This window comes from Habropoda laboriosa, unplaced genomic scaffold (assembly GCF_001263275.1).
Source record: "Habropoda laboriosa isolate 0110345459 unplaced genomic scaffold, ASM126327v1 scaffold5, whole genome shotgun sequence".
Classification (NCBI taxonomy): domain Eukaryota; kingdom Metazoa; phylum Arthropoda; class Insecta; order Hymenoptera; family Apidae; genus Habropoda; species Habropoda laboriosa.
The window spans coordinates 2581365-2594769 of NW_017100161.1; the positions used below are offsets into that span (position 1 = coordinate 2581365).

The 13405-nt window shown below is 41.1% G+C and overlaps 1 protein-coding gene across 1 annotated transcript in view; it reads left to right on the forward strand.

Annotated features, from left to right (window-relative positions):
* The window catches only part of LOC108578428 (serine/threonine-protein phosphatase 2B catalytic subunit 3-like), a 247014-nt gene that overhangs the window by 149545 nt on the left and 84064 nt on the right, over nucleotides 1-13405 (forward strand). The window contains exon 3 of the mRNA XM_017941766.1: nucleotides 12242-12366. Within this exon, the coding sequence (XP_017797255.1) occupies nucleotides 12242-12366 (125 nt within the window). The remainder of the gene's footprint in view (nucleotides 1-12241; nucleotides 12367-13405) is intronic.

A 13405-nucleotide genomic window follows, 5' to 3' on the forward strand; every position in this document is an offset into this window, starting at 1 on the left:
AGTGTCTTTTATTGGGAGCAATTTGACAGTCTTTTTTGTAGGAAGGAATTGTTCTTTTAATGGAAGTTTGTTACATTTTTTGGCAATATCTGGAAATGTCTGTATTTTATTTACCATTTATATTATTTAAGTTAATTTATATATGTAGGGCTCGTTGGTAGGTGAGTAGCGTCGAGTCGTTGGCGATCACCGAAGTCAAGCTGCATTCGTCGCGTCATAAGATGGGATGGGTGACCGCCTGATTTTTCACTTGATATTTCGGAATTGGATGTTTTTATTCTTTCCAAATTTCTCGAAGGACTCTATTATTACCAAATTCGAAGATACGGTGCTCTATCTTTCCAAATTCGAAGGATATGGAGGTCTATTCTTTCCAAATTGGAAAGTCTCCGTTCTCTCCAAATACCAAATTTATAAACATCCGTTAACCGTTAACCATTTGGAAAATCCTCGAAGCGACTGAGAAATGCCTTTGGTGTATCCCGATTTTACTTTCATTCGTGGCAAGATTCCTCCACGTGAAGCGAGGGAGAGAGCATCCGCTTCCGGAACGCGATCCACACGAAAGAGACGACAGAACAGGGCTGTGGAGGGAAGGTGTAGGCGAGGTACGTGAGGGAAATACGAGAGGACGTCCGAGAAACTCCTTCAGCAACAACGGTCATTGTGCTTAGAAGTTGCTTAAGCTAATTGTGAGAGCCGCCCTGGGAATTTCTCTTGGCGGAGCTAATAGCGGGGCCGGAGTGGCTCTTCACGATGCTATCGTGCTCGAGCTGATTAAGTGCGCCGTGGACCGATGCTAGAAGACGATAATTTGCATCTGGATTATGTCGCTGCCGATACCGATAAACCAGGCCGCTCGATCGAGCTCCTCCTCGAGCTCGAAAAATTCTATTAGTCTTGTGTTCGCCAGACATATTTTGTGCACTCGCTTTAAATCCTCCGATGCTCAATAGGAAGACTTTTGTCTATGAAAAATTAACGATTTTACGGAAAGATGGATGAAAATAGCTGCACATTTCACTATTTATTTCGCGTATGACATTTTATTGCATCAAACAATCGTTAAATAGTTGAAAGGTTTCGTAAATAATTTGTGGAAATATGGAAATGTGATGGTTTAAATGAAACAGATTTTCAAGATGGCGTTTAGGATGCTAGAGATATTTTTATCTGAATTAAAATATCGAAATGTTTCTGTAAAATAGAAAATTAAAATCTTTCGGAAATTGACAAATTTTCTTACGAGGCAAATAATAGATACAGTATTGTACGAGCTCGTACTCGGCGGAAAATAATATTTCCCCAGAAGCTACGAGATAAAATTGGAGCTTACTTATCAAACTTAGACACAAATTCCACTTGTCGATGGAAGAAAATTTGATCAGACCGAGTTACCAGTTCGATATAGCAATTCATCGAGTAAAGGTAGCTCGAGTGACGCTCAAGTCGAACATCAACCGAGTCTTAGTGTTTTCCTCGTTTGTACAAGTCGTTTCAAATTCGACGTGGTTCAGCTAATATACCTCTACACTCGTATTAACTTGGTTTATTCTACTATCCAGAGCTTCTAATATCGTAACATCTCTAAAATAATCTATCTGCGTTACTCCAAACTTGATCTCGTTCGATATTCGAAACGTCAGATCTAAATTATTCCAAATTTAATTCCATCCGGTATTACATAAATTTCGACTCGTTACAAATGCCAAATTTAACGCTTAATATTCCAAATTCAATCCCACGTATCACATCCTAAACAATTCTTCGTTTATCTCCATAAATTCGAAATGCAATTCCGTTTCATAGCTGCGAGCACTTGGAATCGGTCGCGAATGCACAATTTCACGCGTTATATCCGATAATGAATTCCGTACGGTAACCTAAACAATTCTTCGTTTATGTAAATCCCAAATGCGATTCGATTTCGTAGCTGGGAGCATATCGACTCGTTTTAAATGCAAAATTTCACGCGTGAAATTGGAAATTTCGTTTGGAAACGTTTGGAAGCGATTACGAGGTGAACATTTGACAGTTTGCCAGGTGAAAAAATCCCCGACACATCTGTCGGAATAATCGAGGAATTCTCGGCGAAGCCTGAGAAAAAGCTTCGCCTCTTTTTTCCCCGCCGAAGGGAAAAATATTTGACCCCGATGAGCTCGGAAGTTTCGCTACGTCGCTCGAGGCGTTCACCTCTGCTTCCGTTTATCTTCTCGTCGTTCCTTTCTTCTCCACCTGTCCCGCGAGCATCCATTTCAACCCTCGTCTCGAATAATTAAACCTCGAACAGCCGTTCTGTTTCGTCGCGTTCTCTCTCACCGAAACTGATTTCCGGTTCGTCTTGCGCGGAAGAAAAGTGGAAAGAAGCGGATTCATCTCGCGTGTCTGGCACGCTTTGAATTATTCAAGGAGAGATCTCGCGAGGAAACACCTCCGGTGATTTATGTTTGCTTCTGGTAATCAAAGTTTCCTAATTACCTTTTTTAATACGACGAAAAATCGCGTTGGAAGCAGGTTACTCGAAGAAATTTCTCTATTCCATCTTTGAGGACACTTCGATAAAAAGGAGATCCTTCTGCATTGAATTTAACCCTCTCACCACTACTGGCGCTTTGAAAATTTCTTCGCGTTGCGTTATTGGAACATTTCGGCGCACTTAATTAATTCAAGCCTTAATTTTCTCCTCTGCACTCTTCCGCGTTAACCCTCGTCCATCCCTCGTGTCAGTTTGACACACTTCTCCGCTAAGAAATTGCATTATTCGGCTATTTGTAGAAAACATTTTTTGTTTGTCTTCTATGTTTAATAAAAGAATTTACAAAATTAGCAGGACTATACATATATAGTTGGGGCCACGATATAGCGAGGTCGTAAATTAAACTCTGAAGAATCGGCACCGATTGATGTTGCGGCACTCAAGGCCGTGTGTTGCAGTCTGTTTGAGGGTTCCAACAATAAACGAATGGTAGCATATGATTTGGTACTTCAAGTAGAAAATGGTATTTCATTTACAAATGGAAAATATGTTAATATTAAGCTACACAATCTTTTTGCACTTTCTATCTGTATATAACACGAGCAGGTAAATGAAGATGTTAAAGACCTCAATAAGACCTTTACTTGTAACCGTACTTCCAAAAGCGGCTTCCCCCAGAGGGAGAAACCCTAATTTGTCCTAGCTGCATGCAGTTTTCAGTAATTTTACGACCTCGCTATATCGTGGCCCCGACTATACGATTACGACTCCTAACGATCCGCTCGGCTTCCAAATCAACACTGTCCTTTTTTCCGCAGGGAAAATTATCGCTGGCCCTCGACTTCCCCTCGGTCACACCCTCGTAAAACCACCGGCGACGCATCGGGCCTGGTTTTTGTCCGTCGTCGCTTTCCCCATTACTGCTTTCTTCCTGTTCTTAACACCTTGCCGTACTTTGACCAAACCCAGTACGCCTACACCTCCGGACAGTTTTTCCTTTACCGACCATCGCGACGTACCCTCCGAACCGCTGCCGCCGGGACAAGTAACAAAATAAACGATTGTATTTTCTGGACCAATTGTACGCCTATACGACCATACACTTATACGTTAATAAATTGAGGTGAAAACAGGGTAACGACGTTCCTCACCCACCTCAGACCTATTAAGATGCGAAACTGTGGGACGGGTTAATTCAATGAAACAAATTTCAAAACGATACCACTGAAGAGGAAAATTTCACGGCCGTTGTGGAACATCTGAATCTGCTTCGTACTAAAGTTCACCGCAGCGAAAGGATTAACACGCTCGCCCTCCCCTGTGAATCGGTTCACAGGCAAAGCAGCCATAATTCACGTGAATTTCTTCACTTCTCCGAGAGAAACTGCAGGTACAGTAGCGTGTCGAAGAGAAGAAAAGAGGAGAGACGCGACGCAAACACGGAGATCGGTACCTCGTTACGTTCGAACGTCGCAATCAGGCTTGTTGAGAGAGAAAAGGAAGAGAAATAGAGAGGGGGGAGGGAACGAAACCACTTTAACTCGGCGGAGGTTCGTTACTCCAGTTGGTTCGCGACCTCGTTTTAATTAGACGCACTCACGTGCGAGGGATCTCGTGCGAAACGGCTGCACGGTGTCTAGGCTGTGCGTTCGTCACGTAGGTACGCGTGCACGCACGCGAATCTCTGTTAGAACAGCCCTGATGGAAGGTCTTCCCCTTGGATATTTATTCTCGTATTCCGTGGTGTTGGGTAATTAAGCGTATTTTATTAGGGACAGCGAGTGTAAAATCCTCTTTAACCCCTTGACTTATGATTTTCTTTCTTTTCGTTACTGATTATGCAGCTGAAGCTGTTTACCATTTCAATGCTACACCAAGTAGGAAAAAGTAACGCATAGATGGGTTATTGGATTTTGTAGTGTTCAGTTAATGGTGGATTAGTAAACGAGATTGTACTGTTTGTTAAGGGTGTGAAGAAGCTTGGGTTTGATAATTACGCGGTGATTTTTTGTGTTAACCCTTATGTCAGTAACCAGAATTGTCGTCTACTTGATCGTCGAATTTCAGTAGTTTTTTGATAAGGAAATTCTAGACAGAAATGTGCGAAATAACAACGATCTGGCCTATTATTGACATAGGGGTTAAAGGGAAAAAGAGTGTTTGAAGTGTTTCCTGGAAAGTGAAGCTTCCGAAGAATTCCTGAATTGCGAAAATTCTGAGTTGCGAAATAAAGAAAATACGAATCTTTGTGGTTTATAGGATAATATTTTCTTCGTCGTATTTGGTGAAATCAAATTGTTTTTCTTTTATTGTTTCGTCGAATTATCTGGATCGCTTGTACACTCTGTTGCAAGTATAGACTGTTTCTCTGCGAGGAGATGGCGATAGAAAAATAAGACCGAACGAAGGGAAGTTGTGAAACAGTCGTTGGTAGAAGTTTCGAAGCAGAAGCTAGGTTCCTATGAATTCCGAGACACTTGGATCGCTGGAAAAGAAGGAGGAGTGACGTATGAGTGTCATCGATAAATTGTTGTCGATAACGTCGTAGTAGAAGTTGCAAGTATTCGCGACATCTTAAACGGCGGATCGCTTGTCCCGGTAACATATTGGCCGGAAGTTGAACGCGGTCCGTTGTTCTGGCAACGCATTACGCGAGTTTACTGCATCATCGAGGCGCATAAATCTTCCGCAACGCTGACAGTATTAAAATGAACGTTTCCTCGGTACGATAAACAGCGTTCGTCGTTGACCCGTGAAACGCTTTATTCGGAAAGAATATTGTCACTCGAGTAACGCTTTTTCTTGGAAGTTGAGAGATGGCTTTGGATAGTTTGGTTTCTGGGAATATTTTTGGAATTGTGGGGGTGTAGAGGGAAATTTGGGAAGTGCGGAGATTCAGAATTTTGGAGTTGGGAATATTGTGAAAATTGGGATTATTGAGAAATTGCAAAATTTGGAATTGCGGATATTCTAAAAATTGGGAATTGGGCAATTCAGGGAATTGGAAGTATTGTGAAATTTGGAATTGGGAATATTCTGAAAATTGGAGAATTTGGGAAATTGGCAATGTTTGCAATTGGAAGTATTGAGAAATTGCAAAATGTGGAATTGGGGGATTTGGGAAATTGGCAATGTTTGGAATTGGAAGTATTGTGAAATTTGGAATTGGGAATATTCTGAAAATTGGGGAATTTGGGAAATTGGCAATGTTTGCTATTGGAAGTATTGAGAAATTGCAAAATTTGGAATTGGGGGATTTGGGAAATTGGCAATGTTTGGAATTGGAAGTATTGAGAAATTGTGAAATTGGGAATATTCTGAAAATTGGAGAATTTGGGAAATTGGCTATGTTTTTGCTATTGCAAGTATTGAGAAATTGCAAAATTTGGAATTTGGGGGATTTGGGAAATTGGCAATGTTTGGAATTGGAAGTATTGAGAAATTGTGAAATTGGGAATATTCTGAAAATTTGGGAATTTGGGAAATTGGCAATGTTTGCAATTGGAAGTATTGAGAAATTGCAAAATTTGGAATTGAGAATATTCTAAAATTGGGAAATTTGGGAATTGGAGAATTTGAGGAAATTGGCAGTTTAAAATTGAGAAATTCAAGAATTCGACTATTCACAAAACCCAAAAAATCCCGAATTCCTAATATTTTAAAAATCGACAAACTTATAAATTAGAAAAGTTCCCCAAAAATCACATTCCAAACTTCCCAAAACACACCAATCACCACCAAAGAATCCCCAATTCTCAAAAACCATAAAAAGTACCAATACAACATCGACCACCTCACAAATCATCCCCATGAAGATTCCTTCGACCGCACTGTGGCCGCTCCAAGTGAGTCAGTAGTCTAGGCGCGTGCATGGTCAGACACGGCACACGTTCCCTTCGATATGGCGGTCGAATAAAAGCGAGAGGAAACTTTGCCACTTGTTGCTGAATTACGCAGCCCCGTCGAGGAGGCGGAGAACGATATGAACAGCGATGCTTAAGCCGTCCAGCAATTCTCGGTGCACTGCAAAACCGGAATGGCCGCGACGCGTCCGCATAAATCGCTCGGAACTGAAACAGGACTTCGAGGCTCGTGTAATCTGGCCGCTTTTAACGTCTCCACGGTTTCACTACCGTATAACCGCACTCTGTATTTCTACCTATGCGTGTGTGTGTGTGCATGCACTCGTTTAGGTGTGCGTTGTCCCTCACATTTCCACCGTCGTTCCAGTAACAAGCCAAGATTTATCGACGAACGACGTTGATTATATACTTGCAGCCCAGCTGTTTCGTTTCTCACGGGAGGCAAATAGCTAATGTTAAACGTTGACGGTTTTGACAAGTGGCTATGCCGACGGTTCGTCCCAGGTGCGCGTAAACTGCACGGGATGGTAGATCGTGGGAGTTGAGGGAATTTTCAGGCATCTCGATTAGCTGGATCTGCGTTTGATGATTGCGAAGAATCGACGAGTAAGGAAATTGAGCGAGTTACTTGTGTCTGTACTGTGGGGAAACGTAGATATTTGAAATTTTCACTTTTGTGAACTTCTTTTAACCAAGCAGCTGTTGCGACCTCTTTGGAAAGTGTGTACCTAAAACGTGTCGGCAAAAGTAAACGATGACGAGTATACTCGTCAAACGCAGAGTATGCGTGGCTGTTGTAATATAGAATTAAGTTGTAACGAAACGACTGTTTTATTTTTTAATTCTATTACCGACAGGGCTTCTTGGTAACTGTCCTGAGGTGATGAATGTGTGAAAAAGAGATTTGTTTGAAAATAAAACATAAAAATTAAAAAAAAGTAGAAAGCAGAGTAGCGGTAGCAGTAGTTTAATATGCTTTAGTTTTCACTAAAATTGCAATTTAAACAGCAAATTGTAACTACTCTTTATGCATGACGAGTATACTCGTCAAAACAGCTAACCGGTTAAATAGATTTTGTAGTATGTTTTTAACAAGGAAATTTAATATTTCTAGAAACGGAGTGCTATTCTTTTTCAAAGACCACGAAACGTTGCAACTTCAATTCATTTTCGAAAATTAACTAATCCATTCGCAAACTTATCTTATTTCGGGGAAATTCTCCCCCGAAAACCACCGAAACCGTAACTCCACCAAGCAATTACAAACATCGTTCGCCTAGTTTCTCCTTGGAAATTCCTAACAAATTTCACTTTGGTTTCATTCGAAAATCAACCTTTCCGTTGATCGTCGGTTCTACAGTGGTACACTGAAAATGGTACGCTGAAAAATGTATTCTTCTCGACGACGGGGAGCGTTGCCGCTGGATTATAATGCCGTGAGAGAATTGCGGAATATCGATGACAGTCGCGGTGGCCAATTAACGTTGCAAACGGCATCCGATATATCAGCGTTCCGTGACCGTCGCCAGACATTATTCCCTTTTATTTATCGTCTTTTGTAGAGGATCGCGACGCGTTACGTTTTGCGCCACCCCTCTATTTAATTATCCTCGCTCGCTCGTTTCTCCTTCTTTCACAAACCTAACCGCTTTATTGTTCCCCGTATCGATGCAGCTTTATTGTTTCTTCTACTCTTGCAGTATATTCACCCTGGTTTGCATCGATAACGACGGTGTACAGTAAATTCTCCACAAGTGTCAGTATAGATGGTTCTACGCCTAGGTCTGCGTCATTGCTGCGCCTATGTTATCTCGCTCATTCATAATAGAAAAATATAATTTCTTTAATTTTACTTTTTTCATCTGAAATATTTTTTAACATGTCGGTGAGATTTTTCTGATGAAAATGATATCAAACACGAAAAATTTAATTTAAGAAAAATTTCGGGATAAAAAAACGTAAAATTAAAAAAGTTGGTATTTAAATCGCTTGGTTGCCTCGACTCACGTTTCATCCTTATTCACTGTCCTTGTCTACGTTCGGGAAACTACAAAGGCGGGCGCGAGGCTCGAAAACGTAGTCCCTGACTCTACAAGTGTCAGGTTTAGCTTCCTTGCGGACTGACACTTGTGGAGAATTTACTGTAGTTTTCAATTTCCTTTCGATTCTCCGTATATGTTTTCCTAATTTTCCTTCGTTCGATTTTTAAGTTCGCGGACTCTTTGGCAAGTGTCGGAAATTGTGTACCATTTCAGTGACAATACTGTGTTTTCGATTCTGCTTCTTTTCTAATTTTCATTTCTTCGATTCTGCTTCTCTTCTAATTTTCATTTCTTCGATTCTGCATTTTTAAGTTCGCGGACTCTTTGGGAAGTGTCGGAAATTGTGTACCAGTTCAGTGACAATACTGTGTTTTCGATTCTGCTTCTTTTCTAATTTTCATTTCTTCGATTTTTCAGTTTCGAGATTTCTAGGGAAGTGATCAAAGAGAATTGTGGGAGCGAAGAATTGCTTTTACTCTCGTCCTTCCAAGTGTCCGTTCAACCGAGTATTTTTCCTCCAATTTTCACTTCTTCGACTTCAAAAAATTCCAGATTTTTAGGCAAATATCAGAAATTGTACACTTTAGTGACAAAAATGAATTACGGGAGAATTGAACGGAGCAAAGAATTGCTCTCGTTCTCATCACCCAGCGAGTCTATTTAACCGAGTACATAATTTTCCTCGACGATATTCACGATAGCGTCGCGAACAGGATCGAAAAGAAAACACGAGGCGCGCTCACTACCAAATGAATTATACACGCGGAGAGATGAAAGCTTCTCTCGCGGAGGTTGATCGTTCAGGTTCGCGGTTCGTTATTTCTCGCGGCCGCGCCTTCTACCTTATTATCGGCCGTGCTATGCTAAACGGCCCACTGGGACCACCGCTGGAAATTGCGCGCGAAACGGGTCTGGATTATGGTAATCGCGCGATGCTCCCTCAGTGTTCTCGTTAATTTCCTTCGTTTCCTTCCTCGCCCTTCTTCTCTCTGCTTTCTCCCCCATTTCTTTCTCTAATTTCTTGTTACTACAATTTCGTGTCGTTGTTTCTCGCGTACTTCGATTATTGCCCATTCGAGAGACTTTTTCACAATTTTCTGAAAGTGGTGCCATTTATAAACGGTGAATAATTGATTCGGTGCAACAGAGAGGAAGATAACGGAGAATTTGAGCAGTGAAAGATTGAGGCGGGATAGCGAAAAGTTTAGTGCTGACGAAGATCTTAACACTTTACCGACCGGTAGCGGTTGAATATCTTACTCACTTCCGACCGTTCACTCGGCCACAGATACATCGCTGACACCGGCTCTGTTTAGACTGCAGACTCTAGGCTATCGGGCGGGAATATATGCGCTTTTTCTTATACCTGTAGATATGTTAAATCAAAGCTTGACCGATTAATAGGTTATCGGTCGGTAAGGGTCGTCGGCAAAAGAGCGATTAGTAGGCTACCGGTCGGTAAGCGTTGGCGGCAAAAAGCCGATTAATAGGCTACCGGTCGGTAAAGTGTTAATATGGAAGTGAAATTTTAATATTAATTGATATCAGACCACTGTGGAATATCGTAAGAAGATAAAGTATTGAAAGATTTTGTAATTTAAGTGGCTTATCAAAAGACACTTGTCAAGTGTTCTTAGAATTCTTAGAATAGAGATACGAAAGTTGGTTAAAAAATAGAATTTATGAAAAATTAGATAACGCAAATTTTCTTATCAAAAATCCTATCAATTCCAACGCTGTCTATCTTTTATCCAAAAATACTGTAAATTTAATTTACTCTGCACAATTATCTTCGTTATTTCCGTTTAATTTCATCGTCCAAAGAATCCTCCTTTTCATCTACGCGAAATTTTCACCACGAACCTCCGCTAAAACACACGGCGAATCTATTTCCCGAACGGTACACCGTACACTTTTATTCTCCCCGAGTGAAACAAGCGGAAATCCCAGCTTGCCCGAGCACCGTATTCTTGCAGTCACGTCAGCTGGGATGATCCTGCGCTAGAACCGAGATACTCGAGGCTCGTTGGGGTCCAGAGGTCGAGAGGTAGCGCGGCTAAAATTCTAGTTTAGCCTGGTGTCCGCCAGCTTGGCCGTAAATCCGTGACAGATACGAGGGAAACGTTTCCTTTGGCCTGGATGTAAACGTCGGAAAGTAACTGCGTCGAGTTACATCGCGTCTCCGTTAGTTTGCCAAGTAAGGCTGGCTTAAAGTTTCCCTAGCGTCGCCTCTGCTCCACCCTTCTACGCCCTCTTCCTTCTCTTCGACCTCGTAATTTCACTTTGGAAACGTTTGCAAACAAGTTTGCCTAGTCTCCAGAGTAAACCTATACATGTATGCGTGTGTGTATGTATGTTTAACGCGTGTTTTGCATTAATCGTGCTCAATTAATCGCGCTAGCTAATTTCGCGAGCCGACCTTGGATCCTCGGGAGAAATCGAAACGTTCTCCCGGGCAATTTATCTGAGAAGAATTTCAGCTTCTCGTGTACTGTGCTCGATCGCTTTAATTTCGGACGCTGCTACTGGGAAATGTTTGCAGGGAGAAATGATCTGTAGGTGGAGTAGGAAGAATGGAAGGTTTTCTGGTTGTTTCCTAGAGGAATTGACAATATTCTGAAAATCGGGAAATTTGGTAATTGGAGGAATTGGGAAATTGGCAATGTTTCGAATTGGAAATATTGAGAAATTGCAAAATTTGGAATTGACAATATTCTGAAAATCGGGAAATTTGGGAATTGGTAGTGTTTCGAATTGGAAGTATTGGGAAATTGCAAAAATTGGAATTGACAATATTCTGAAAATCGGGAAATTTAGGAATTGGAGAAATTGGGAAATTGGCAATGTTTCGAATTTAAAGTATTGGGAAATTGCAAAATTTGGAATTGACAATATTCTAAAAATCGGGAAATTTGGGAATTGGTAGTGTTTCGAATTGGAAGTATTGAGAAATTGCAAAAATTGGAATTGACAAAATTCTGAAAATCGGGAAATTTAGGAATTGGAGAAATTGGGAAATTGGCAATGTTTCGAATTGGAAATATTGAGAAATTGCAAAATTTGGAATTGACAATATTCTGAAAATCGGGAAATTTGGGAATTGGTAGTGTTTCGAATTGGAAGTATTGGGAAATTGCAAAAATTGGAATTGACAATATTCTGAAAATCGGGAAATTTGGGAATTGGAGAAATTGGGAAATTGGCAATGTTTCGAATTGGAAGTATTGAGAAATTGCAAAATTTAGAATTGACAATATTCTGAAAATTGGGAAATTTAGGAATTGAAAAATTTGGGAAATAATCCTCAGGTAGTGTAGAGAAGTTTACACTTGTAGGAATTTTAGTCTCCCTATTTTTGAGACTTTTATTATACCTTTTCTAGTGCTGAGGTAATGAAAAATTTGCGAGAGAAAATGGAAATTTAGAGAGAGGTTAAAGAAATGTGATTTTTAGGGACGTGTGAAATTAGTTGAAATTTAGGGAGATTTTGGAAATAATTTAGAAGAGGAGAGATTTTTGAGACTTTTATTATACCTTTTCTAGTGCTGAGGTAATGAAAAGTTTGCGAGAGAAAATGGAAATTTAGAGAGAGGTTAAAGAAATGTGATTCTTAGGGACGTGTGAAATTAGTTGAAATTTAGGGAGATTTTGGAAATAATTTAGAAGAGGAGAGAAAAGGTTTGGACGCTGAAAGAGGGTTAACAGTGAAACGGGGAACGTCTAAAATTAAATCATAGGTTAATTAATAGATACAGTGGTTTTTTTAAATAGAGAATGAATATAAATAAAGGAGAGACACGGTTGGTCTATAATTACCCAGAAAATAGTTTAACTAACCCATATTTTTATCTTTGTTACAGTGTGCGGCGACATTCACGGACAGTTCTATGACCTGATGAAGTTATTCGAGGTGGGCGGTCCACCATCCACGACAAAGTATCTCTTCCTCGGCGATTATGTGGACAGGGGTTACTTCAGTATCGAGGTGAGCTTAAGAATTCATCCGAACAATATCACTTCTCAACCAACGCTTCCACAAATCGCCACAGTATCTCTCTAAAATCCAAAAGATTATTTCTTCTCTCGAACGAACAAAATCATCACCGTCTCAGTTCCACCACGAAACTTCGCCAAAAAGCGAACAAAAGATGAAAAACTTAATTTCCTCCCTCAGAAAAATGTCTCGTTCGTTCCAAGCCCAAACGATTTAATTCTCCTCGATACAACCTCATCTCTCACGTCGTTCCCTCCCCCCCAACGAAAATCAAACGATATCGAACAAACCCCCGACTTTTCGTCGTTTCCACCGTAACGAGAGAACGCGAAACACTCGCCAGCCCGCGAGCATCAAAGCGGAGAGTTTCCCCCCTCTCCGTCCACCCTCCCTCAATTATCGGACTTTCTAATTAGCGATCCGCTCGGTTAATTACGAATTAATATGCTCCCCGTTTGTCCCGGAGCGCGGTTGAGCGACACGAGAACACACCACCCCTTCTGCCTTCGTGTCTTCACGTGAATCTCGCAGCTTCCCTTTGAGGAAGCGCTCGGTTCGTCGTTGGGAAAAGTTGCACGCGGATTTATTGCTCCCGAGGCACGCGAGCCACGCGTTTTATAAAATTTCACGGATGTCTGGCGCGGCTGCGAATAAAGGAGAAGATTCTGCTCGTTCTTTTGGAAAAACTGATTCTCCGCCGGGAGTATTCCGTTCTATTCACTCGAGTGCGAAACTTTTGGTCAGAGAACCGATGGATTTTTCATCCCTTTCAATCTACGCCTCGAGAACGATCGACAATTTTTCTCCTATTACCCGCGTTGATTTTTTTTCATATTCTCGAGAGAGAGAGAGAGAAATCTCGCGTCTCTCCTCACGCGAAAGAAACGTAAGATTGGCAGAGTGCGGTGGGTGCAGAGAATTAGTGGTTAATTAGTTGGTCGCGAAACGGAATCGCTCAGAGTCACGTTAGCAGTCAATTAGACCCAATTTGCCCGTTTCCACTGGTCGGACGATTATTCGCTATTAATTA